At 37.1% G+C, this 12,025-nt stretch overlaps 1 protein-coding gene across 3 annotated transcripts in view; it reads right to left on the bottom strand.

The window, feature by feature from the left end:
- LOC121317556 (peroxidasin homolog) overlaps positions 1 to 12,025 on the bottom strand; it is a 60,107-nt gene that overhangs the window by 31,927 nt on the left and 16,155 nt on the right. For all 3 annotated transcript variants that reach the window (XM_041253628.1, XM_041253626.1, XM_041253627.1), the window contains exons 2-3: positions 6,307 to 6,378; positions 4,153 to 4,224 (exon numbers count right to left, since the gene is read on the bottom strand). In XM_041253628.1, coding sequence (XP_041109562.1) covers positions 4,153 to 4,224; positions 6,307 to 6,378 — 144 coding nt within the window. The remainder of the gene's footprint in view (positions 1 to 4,152; positions 4,225 to 6,306; positions 6,379 to 12,025) is intronic.

The raw sequence follows: 12,025 nt of genomic DNA, 5'->3' as shown, positions 1-12,025 counted from the left end.
GCTTGAACCGAAATGTCACCTTTCCCACAACCTCACAAGATTCAGTAGACACGTCCATCTCTCATAAGCAATATGCAAGTGGCTTTACTTTTTTTACTACAATACACAGTACGTCAAACACAGAGTAAACTGTCTCATGTTGTGCATGGCTGGCCTAAACCACAGCCCTCCAGACAAACAGACACTGTGCTAGCATAAAAAAGTTGCCTTTTTAGTGACTGAAGTCTTAATTATTTATTTGCTGCCACCAAACAGTTACATTCATTGTAATTCTTTACAATGAAAGTAGTACAAGATGCTGATTAAATCTTTACAGTACTTAAGTAACTCAAGTGTAGTACAGTTGAACTCCGTTTATCCGTGCACTTGTGGGGGACAGGTCCATGGATGTGTGAAAACCGTGGATAAATGAGGTGTCAGTCATTGCGTGTGACCAGAATGCACAAATAAAATACAGAAACTAGTAATGAAAACCAAGTTAGTGGTTTACTTTGACAGTGATACTCCTAGCAAAATGTTTTCAAAATGCGATACACCTCCAATCCCATTTCCCTAGCCTTTTCTCTTACCACAAAAATGTGAAATAAATACACTACATAAAAATAATACAAATCTACAAGATCATAAGACATTTTATGACAGGAATAAGCTATTCGGTCCATCAGAGGTCACAAATTTCCTGTCAAATAATTAATGTGGCTAGCAGCTATATTAGAAGGTATCATTGAAAATTTATTCCACACATTAATATTAAATAAATGGTAGCTGAAGTGTTGCTAGCCCTCTTGGATTTAAAAAAAAATACAATTATATTAAACTCTGTTAAACTTTAAATATGTTTTTTTAAACATCATTCTTTTCTAATCTAACGGGATCCGAAATGAAGTTGGCAACGGTTGCCAAGTGATGCAATTGCTTGAACTCATGCTCAAGCCATCTGCGGCATCCATTAATTTTTTATTGGTAGTTCGTTGTCCAGTGATCAGGGACGTGGGAAGAGGGGGTACTGGGGTGCGGCCACACCTGCTTAGCGTTTCAAACAATTAGCACTACGCATTGCTATGCGAGGGCAGGCGTTAACTATGCTTAACATTTTTGGATGGCAAAACATTAAAAAAATAAATAAATAAATAAATACAAAAAACAACAAAAACAGACAAACAAAAAAAACCCTTTAACTTCTAGAACCACATTTAAAACAATCAAGAATAAAGCATAACTTAAAATGTCAATATTATATTTCTCAAATAAAACAAACCATAACTTCCAGCGTTTCTTTACAGTAGTAAAGACCAATCCACCATCCGTATGCCACCTATTTCAATTTAATTAAACCAAAGAAATCTAACTGTATTTTAGTGCTGCTGTCTTCTGTCATGATTTTTATTATTATTATAATTATAATTATTATTATTATTATTCACGGTGTCCTTTTTTTAAACTTTTACAGCAACAGCACAGGCAAGTGACGCACAACAATCTCCTCTAGTGGGCTCTTACCAGTACTGTATTTAGAATTCGTGATTTTTTTTTTTTTTTTTACTAATGGCTTCAAGCAGAAAGTGACATTTATGTTTCTGGTAAGAACTCAAGAAGAGATGTTCAACCGTTAAAGGAAGGCAGATTCACAAGATCCGTTTGTCTTAATGGATTATAAAATGCACGTTTCATTTTAGCCTCCAACAGTAAATAGTTTTTACATTGACCATTGCTGATTGTAACACTTTGACTTGAGAGTATTGCGATTGACTGCGAGGGAATGGGGGAGTTCCAAAAAAATTGTCCTGCATTGTTGATTAATACTGTAACAATCAATCAAACTGAATGCATCCTGATTGGTCGCATGGTAATGTTAGAGTTCCAAGATGTTTTGAAAAAACGCAAGACTTTTAAAAAGGGGGGGACGACCATTGTACATTACCGTAGCCTATTACTTGGAGATAAAAACTATTATAATGGCTACAACAGCACACATGTAAGCTTAATAATGTTAAATGCAGATGATTATGATGAAATATATATTTTCTCTTTCTAGCTTCTGTAATACAGAACTACTAACCATGCAATCTCGCCTATTTAAAAACTAACTGAACACAACAGACCTGGAGTGCGGTAAGAAATCAATTCAATTATAGTACTGTGTAGTAGATAAACCGTTAAATATTTAGGATTATTTATTTATTTTTTTTGGATGGATGGCAGCCCCCTGAAAATGCACTGCCACATACTATAAGCGGGGTTATGGCTCCACCAGTCCACTGAACCTTTGTATGAGGCATTTCAACCAAAAGGACTACAGATTTCCGACTCACTGCTTTGGAAATGAAAAATTCACTCGATGCTGTAAATCAACTTGAAAAGTGGTCTTGGTATGTGAAGGAATACGATCATCAGCTATGTTTTCTGTGCATGCAAGCAACCCATAAAAAGCCAATACGTGTGTATCCTGACAGAATATCTGTATTTTACAAAATCAGAGGTGTGGCGACTACAGCTTCCTTACAGTGAGAGGAAAGCCACAAGTTTTCATGATGGAATGGAGCGCTACAAAATATTTGAGCTCTATTTAATCCAGACCACGGTTTAACAATGCTAATTACAGCTTTAAAAGACAGGTAGAAAGCATAAATAAATGTCAAAATGTACTAACCCTCTATCAAGTAACAGTTGCTGCCAAATGCCTCTCCAAACAGTAGTGCACTGCTTTCCTACTAGCTTTTAAAATTGAAACTGTTTCCCGATGCATCTACAAAACAAACTGTAGTGATTGTAGTTTTCAAGTCTTGTCTGTATACAGTAGAGACCAGCACAATGTATAATATATATGTGCTTGATGATTTAAATACTTCCTATAGTTAACTAGTTTATGTACAGTTAAGGATGGGTTGATATTTTATTCCTGACATGGCACAGCTGTCTCGTTCCGGCAATGTTTTAAAAAGTATGTTTGAAATCAAAGCTTTAGCTTTTGGGATATTGTTTGTATATACCACAGTCATTGCAAACATTTAAATGCTTGTCGTTTTTGAATAGGGTACATAATTGCAAATGGCATTTATACAACTGTTCAGTTTGTGAATAGACCGATTAAAACAGGTCTAACAGAATGAAAGCAATTTAGTACCGAAGATTATAGAATGTATTTTATTTGCATTTTACCATTTTAAATCACATCTACGGCACAAAAAAAGGCTGTGTTTAGTATGTCATTGAATTATTTATGTAACATCTGATTTGAAATGTAGTTAATACATTGTCTTGTTACTTTAGATCTTACATAACATTTTTAGACTTGGTGTTTCTTTTTTTTTTCCACTTTGTGCTGCTATGTCTTATTCCTTATGACACTGGAACCCTCCCTAAAATTGCAGCAGAAATGAAATATCTTCTAAGACATACTCATGCCAGTCAACTACTCAATATTTATTTCATTTGTTGACAGGAAGCAAATATGGCAAACCACAAGCCTAAGAATACGAAACGCTAAAATAAATTTAAGGTTTGCATTTCCTGATGCCAATACCTGGCGTAATGCACTCAAACAAATTAGTTTTTTCAAACTGCACTAAAGCCATTATTTACTTAAAAGGAGAGAAGTAACATTTCAAAAAGCGCCCTTGTTATTTACAAGATATTTTCATTTACCAGATGCACTTATCAGTTAAGTAAGAACTGCTTTGTCATTCATAAACACAGAGTATAAGGTTGTGTTAATAACCTTCTGCCTGTGACTGTTTTGGTGCATTGATTGACCATATACATGGCCCTTTATTTTCAGATATAACTCTAAATTAACATTTCCTAGGGATTCATCAATGTTTATTAAACCATAAAGTTAACAATTTGGGTGCAAATCATTCATTTCCCAGTTTTACAGGTTAATTTCAGGGCCAATATTGGTGGAGGAATGAACTCACTCACTCCCTTCTATTTGGTGTGAATGCCAGCAACTAAGTGACTATGTAAAGTGGGTGAAGCTACCCTGAATCACTACTACAGACTGAATGTAAAGTCCTGAATTTCTTGGTATAAAATCAGTACTGAAGACAAAGGGCTTTGACAACATAGAAGTACTTTACACATGAATAGCACATTAAATGAGGAGGACTGTAACAAAGTAATGGATGTTGCAAGATCTCTCCCTTCACTCACAGATATTTAAGGTTCTCCAAATCTTCAAATACTCCTCGTGGAATTCTTCTAATCTGATTATTGTTCAGGAGCCTATAAGAGAAAGATGAATCATTTAGAAACACAAAAATATATAACACTGCCTTGCAGTTATTTTAGGGACCATTCTGTTGGATAGACATGAGCTGTTACTGAGAAGCAGAACAGACACAGATGGCCTGCTACTAAACAGCAATAATGCAAGTGCAGCACAACTTTCAAAATTAACAATCCTCTATTAGTGGATTCATCAGCCAAATCAATATCACATGGACAAAAGATTTACAATCTTTGGGAAAAACACACACACGTTTGCATTCCTATACTTGTGGGGTCTTCTCATTGACTTTCACTATATTTTTATTTATTATTTCTAACTCCAGTCAGACAAAACTCCACACACGGTGAAAGGTGACAACAAACTAAATGTTTTGGCCCTTTTTTTTTTTTTTTTTGAAGGCATATTTAGTTCTTAAAAAGGTGTTTTACAAAGTGGAGACAACCCCACAATATTTAGTTTTCCCAGGAGTTACTATCTTTGTGGGGACATTTTCTCAAATTGTCTCTGCACATTGATAGTAATACCTGCACCACCACCACCCCTACCCCCCCACCCCCTCAAAGAAATACCCACAGAAAGCACAAATAATTTGTAGTTTTGTTATGATACTGTACTGTATCATAAAGTAGAAACGTAGATTCTGTACTGTTTCTGATCTCACCTCAGCTCATCAATTTACATACATGGGGTTCAAACATAGTGTTTTTTGGGTAATCAATCATTTGTTTTATGGAAAGAACGTACAGTAAGAAAACCGCAGTCAAATAATAAAAAATCTCACACCCCATCCCCAAATAAAATATTATTGTTATGATCATTATTTATTGCTGCACAATCACATAATTTGATTATTCAGATTGAATTATTCACAGTAATCAGGGGCTGGGCACGCTTGTTGATTGGGCTAATGTATCACCCCAAGTGAAACAAGTCAAGAAGTCACTGCTTGCTGCTATTCTTACTCCGTACAGAACAGAAATCCACACCAACATGAGCAGCTGTTTGTTCAGTTGTTTCACTGGGAAGAGTAAATTATCTCTTTTAAATTGGAGAGCTTCATGCAGCTCTCTCATTTAAAAGTAGGTCACCAAGATCTACATCTAGTTTGTTGAGTTGACAGCGACTCTATCTTAGTACCTACTCACCATGAGAACACAGTCTTTATCTCATTGTCTGTTAGCTAAAGATAACTTGAGGGAAGATCAGATTAAATAACCATGCTAGACATGGTAACATGGCAAATGGGTTTATTGTTAAGATAACACTTCCCTGCCAAGGGAGGCTGAATGATTGAGCACACTGCGTGAATGCATTTTGTTTAAAAACAAGCACTACATTAACTTTTCCTGGATGTTTAAATCTGCGTTTTTGCTACCGTTACGATTTCAACGGTAACTTAAATTTAGCCTTTTTCCATTTACAGTACCATTTTAAAGACTTTAGAACCATAACAATGAGTATTTTGTTACTGTGCTGTATCCTTGTATTCTCCAGATTGAGGGTGTAGATAGGTGTACATATTTATTAACACCATTGAAAACTCATCCCATCCCAACTGTTAAACGCATTGGAATAGTTCTATGCTTGCTATAGCTGCCAATATTATGTCTAATATGTCAAGGAGGCCGACATTGTTTTTGTCATCCTTCTCCTTCCGTTTCAAGCTTCTGATTGGCACAGGATATAATAGAACAAACGAAATGTGATATGCTTTAGCATACAGGGCTCTAGGCATGTATTGAATTTGGGGCAATAGCCAAGGGCAAAAGGTCAGGATGGTCCAAAATATAAAGTATAACGTATAATCTGTTTCAACTGCTGAGATTACAAGACTACACAACACAAGGGGTAGAGCATTTCTAATTCAGAAGATGTTTCTACATCGTTATAACAAAATCAAGTAGTAGAATGGTAAGGTATGGTGTCTGTGCATCAGAAAAGCTGTCACTGAATGGAGACCAAACACAACTGCTAAGCAGTCTACCTGGTCACTGCTGACCAATAGAAGGATGATGGTTGACACATCGCAAAGACAGGAGCACAGAAGCGTCAATCCGACAAAAAACGATACTTACAGTGTGTTGAGATTTTTAAGTCGTCTTAAAGAGCCAGGCTGAATATCTTTTATTCTGTTAAACCTCAAGTCACTGAAAAGAAAAAGGAAAAAAAGATAGTTATATATCTCTATATATAATAAAGACATGCAAGCTTATCATGCTTCTGCTGCCATTAATGATGACGTTTGAAAGCAAGATCATTTGCATTGTGTTTTACTGCCAAGTGCTCAGAGCAGTAAGCACCATGTCTACTTGAAAAATAATTAAAAAAACTAGTTAGTCCTTCTTGCTTACAAAAAACTAATATCCCAGGGCATCTCAAAGTAACATTATTATAATTTACTCTGTAGACTTTTTGCATAAGTGTGCAACAGTAATATACCCTCAGGGTTGCAGGTGCGAGTACTAGACTAAAGGATAATACATCAACATTAAGTTTGGTTAACTTCAAAACACTTTTCCAAATAATACAGCCGTCCAACCTAGACTGTCCTATTGTTTATCCTCAAGCTAGTCCGCTTTAGGTGCGGTAAAGCTTTCCAGACAGCAGAAATAAACACATTTCTCAACAAAAGGCATTCATCTGTAGGTTTGATGAATAAGATGTCTGCAGTGTTACCACGGTGTCCCATCTCTGCACCCCAAGTACTTAACACAGCACAGACCATACTGAATGGTTGTTCGTGGTATACAGTTTCTATTCGCTGCAAGGGGATGTCCCAGTAAATCATGATCCCAACAGGAGCGGGTGGTTTATATAAGACATCCTCCTAAGGGGAAGAAAAACCGCATACTATGAACGATCATTCAGTATTCTGTTTATACCACAAGTATACATTTTAAATAAAATAGCAACACAATTTGTATATTTTATATATTAAATCAATTGATTAATTCAGGGATTGTTTTGCCTGGCAGATTTTTACTTTCACTATCAACAGACTACGCTTCAACACAGATTAATTTCAAACCCTATTTATGGCCTCTTCATAACTGTGTTTTTAGATAGAACCAGTCTGTCAATTTGCTGCCTCTCTGTTACCAGTGTTACTGAAAGGGGTACAGACGGTTTTGCCAAATCAGACGTAGGCAGTTTGGTTGCTGGCATTTCTTGATTAAAGTCATTCAAGGAAATCGGCAGTCCAAATCAAACCAACAATAGAAATCTGAAATGATTTCAGACATTCATTTGTTATAAAACACAGCATTGTTTGAACTACCAAAGAGCAGCTCTGTCCTGAGTTTCAGCAGCACATCACTGGATTGGCACATTACCAAAGACATTCAAACCCAGTAAGCATGTAATCCCACTTGAGAGGGATAACAAATGGATCCTACACTAGATATCCCTACACTTGTAGTAAAAATATTGTACAGTCAGTTCAGAATGTATAAAATATAAGTTATAAAATCGCTTCTGTCCATAATCCAAAATCACTCATTCACATCCTGTTTCTGAATGAAAGAAATTAAATTAAAAACATAATGGATTACTAGGTGGCTTTTTTTTTATTCTTCTTAAGAAAGTGTCACACACACACAAAAGCATTCAAAAATGTAAAATGTCAATCACTCACAATATTGCAAATTTTCATGCAGAACATTTAAACAAAAACTTTGAAAACAACACAATTTCTTCAACAAGAAAGCAGTAAAAAGGGGGGTGTACACAAAATGTTAAAAAAAACAAAACACCTTCATTTTTGTACACTGCAGTTATACCTCATTTCAAACACACAAAATGTTATATATATATATATACACAGTACTGTGCAAAAGTTTTAGGCGGGTGTGAAAAAATGCTGCAAAGTAAGAATGCTTTCAAAAATAGACATGTTAATAGTTCATATTTATCAATTAACTAAATGCAAAGTGAGTGAACAGAAGAAAAATCTAAATCAAATCAATATTTGGTGTGACCACCTGTGACAGAAAGATGAGTTCTGGTGATGAATCTTCCTCCCAACCTGTGAGGGCGCTAAAGAACGGGAGGAGAAGTATCTGGAAGGGCTGGCCTGACAGTTCGTTTCCGGGTCAGGGAAGCGGGTCAGCCTGGAGGGAAGCGCGACTCTGTTGTAAGACCGTATTGATTTGAGAGGTAAACGAGAGGCAGCTGCAAGTAATAAGGCAGCTGCAACCGTTTATCTCGATATCATGCGGGATTACATATAGGGGCCAGGGTAACGCTGATCTTCTCCTTCGTTTGGGTTAACGCTTGGAGAGAGAAGGATCGAGAGAGGAGCTCTCGTTGTAAAGAGGAATTACGTGTTGTGTTTGTTTGTAATTGTCTGCGTTTTTCACCACCAGACAGTTAACTCACCTATCCGGAGCTGTCGACCAGGGTCAGCACAATCCGGATCACCACTGCACAGAACCGTCACAAAATACAGTGTCTTCACCCACCACAAGCACGTCTGCACTCACCCAGGACTGGTGACCGTGTGTTCGTTTTGTTCGGGACTGTGTCCTATTATTGCTATCCCCGTGCTTTACACATTGTTGTGTATAGCCGGGGATTTATTATTTAACGGTCACCAGACCTGGATTATAAATAAAAGCACCTTTCCACTGGAAACTGTTGTCTGCCTGTCACTCCTGCATCGCATCACCGCTATACCTGTTCCCCTCCACTACCCACTTTGCCACACCACCCTTTGCCATCAAAAAGGCATCAATTCTTCTAGGTACACGTGCACAAAGTCAGGGATTTTGTAGGCATATAGTCAGGTGTATGATTAAACAATTATACCAAACAGGTGCTAATGATCATCAATTCAATATGTAGGTTGAAACACAATCATTAACTGAAACAGAAACAGCTGTGTAGGAGGAATAAAACTTGGTGAGGAACAGCCAAACTCAGCTAACAAGGTGAGGTTGCTGAAGACAGTTTACTGTCAAAAGTCATACACCATGGCAAGACTGAGCACAGCAACAAGACACAAGGTAGTTATACTGAATCAGCAAGGTCTCTCCCAGGCAGAAATTTCAAGGCAGACAGGGGTTTCCAAATGTGCTGTCCAAGCTCTTTTGAAGAAGCACAAAGAAACCGGCAACGTTAAGGACCGTAGATAACGTGGTCGGCCAAGGAAACTTACTGCAGCAGATTAAAAACACATTACGCTTACATCCCTTAGCAATCGGAAGATGTCCAGCAGTGCCATCAGCTCAGAATTGGCAGAAAACAGTGGGACCCTGGTACACCCATCTACTGTCTGGAGAAGTCTGGTCAGAAGTGGCCTTCATGGAAGACTTGCGGCCAAAAAGCCATACCTCCGACGTGGAAACAAGGCCAAGCGACTCAACTATGCACGGAAACACAGGAAATGGGGTGCAGAAAAATGGCAGCAGGTGCTCTGGACTGATGAGTCAAAATTTGAAATATTTGGCTGTAGCAAAAGGCAGTTTGTTCGCCAAATGGCTGGACAGCGGTACACGAATGAGTGTCTGCAGGCAACAGTGAAGCATGGTGGAGGTTCCTTGCAAGTTTGGGGCTGCATTTCTGCAAATGGAGTTGGGGATTTGGTCAGAATTAATGGTCTCCTCAATGCTGAGAAGTACAGGCAGATACTTATCCATCATGCAATACCATCAGGGAGGCATCTGATTGGCCCCAAATTTATTCTGCAGCATGACAATGACCCCAAACATACAGCAAAAGTCATTAAGAACTATCTTCAGCGTAAAGAAGAACAAGGAGTCCTAAAAGTGATGGCATGGCCCCACAGAGCCCTGATCCCAACATCATCAAGTCTGTCTGGGATTACATGAAGAGAGAGAAGCAACTGAGGCTGCCTAAATCCACAGAAGAACTGTGGTTAGTTCTCCAAGATGTTTGGGCCAACCTACCTGCCGAGTTCCTTCAAAAACTGTGTGCAAGTGTACCTAGAAGAATTGATTCTGTTTTGAAGGCAAAGGGTGGTCACACCAAATATTGATTTGATGTAGATTTTTCTTCTGTTCACTCACTTTGCATTTTGTTAATTGATAAATATAAACTATTAACATGTCTATTTTTGAAAGCATTCTTACTTTACAGCATTTTTTCACACCTGCCTAAAACTTTTGCACAGTACTGTATGTGTGTGTGTGTGTATATATATATATATATATATATATATATATATATATAGATATATATATATATATATATATATAATATATAAAGACACACATACACATTTATAGCATAGTTTTTGTATCCATAGTAAGCATACTGTTTTTGTATTCATAGCAGCAACATTCACAATAAATGTATTTAAAAAATGTTTGCGAGATAAATGGGTATGTAAATATGTGAACATATAATACGATAATAATTATTATATGCCAAAAATAAATAATCAACTTGGCTATTGTATTCATACAATATTCCTTTACAGCTACACTTTTTGCTATTTTATAATCAGCGTCAATTTATTCTGGATCCATTATGGATCTACACAACATTTTAAATTGGATGGCATAATAGTAACTAACAGAAGACATTATATTGGTTGAATTTAATTCAGTGAAGCTGCAAATAACAATTTAAATACACATTCGCCAAAACTAGTACACAATTGGTAAAAAATACAGCACACACACTAATCCTAATTTGGTACCTTAATTTTTTTTTCAAAAGTAAACATATCTGAAGCCACAAGGTGTGCTCCTATGTACAGAAGCTTCAACCTTTAGCCGAGATTTTAATTGTTAGAAAAGAAGAAAACGAAAGTGAATAAAAAAAAAAGCAAGGAACAGCTTGCTAAAATCCCATTCTCAACTGCTGCTGAAACTATAAATCCATCTGATCCTTCTTGAGTAATGAGACTATTGGCTTTTTCACACTACAAAGAGAGGGCAGCAGACGACAGGACCAGAGTTAACAAAAGCCTCAGGTTTCAGGAAACTCCAGCAGCCCTGTAACATTACCCCTACAGAATTCCACCGAGGCATGCCGGGGCACATGCTGGGGCATAGGCTTTCCTGGAACAAAAACTCCATCTGCAGTAGGAAAAAGCCTGTACACGTTGGGCCAAGTTAATTATAAATAACATTCAGAAGCAGGTCATTTCTAACTTTTCTAGATTATGTTTAGCCATGGGCAGGTTTGTGGTACTCCGTATTTGGTGACAGTTTTACCCCACTCAAATTGGTGTTTAAAAGGCGAGGCAACTTTCAAGCAACATGCTTAAAATCAAGAACTGATTGCTTGAATCATGCAGAGCTTTTAAAAATTGTTACTTGAAACTAGTTGTCTCACGTTGCCATGACCAGAAATCGATCCAGCTATATGGCACATTTACTAAAAGCAGCTTAAAAATGCTTAATACAGTAATAAAGGGTACAATAAAAATGTGTTAGGAATGTATTTCTTAGCTGTCCTGCAATCAATGTTTCCTACATTCTTACCAATCTACTTTCCAGTGATAGTACATCAGGAACATGCCAGCATGACTTCATGCCGCACTGAGCAACCCTGACTTCCTACAAACACAAGACTCTTTTGTCCCTTGTTTTCCTGAATTGAGCAGTAAGGGGTTATTTCAGGCAAAATTAAACTCCAAGACACTTATATATGACATCATGTCTACCTAAAATAAGACCTTTAAGTATATTTAAAAAAAAAAAAAAAAAAAAAAAACGTACAACAAAAAAACACCGCAACACAAGTGTCATTGCTCGAAGTAAACTTTTGATTTTAAGCGCCAGCAGGCTCCTAACGTTTTCTTTATGGTCACCAGAAAAAGAAAAT

Source organism: Polyodon spathula, chromosome 6 (genome assembly GCF_017654505.1).
Source record: "Polyodon spathula isolate WHYD16114869_AA chromosome 6, ASM1765450v1, whole genome shotgun sequence".
Lineage (NCBI taxonomy): Eukaryota > Metazoa > Chordata > Actinopteri > Acipenseriformes > Polyodontidae > Polyodon > Polyodon spathula.
The sequence above is the reverse complement of the archived record's forward strand: the minus strand, read 5'-3'. Positions and strand labels throughout refer to the sequence as shown.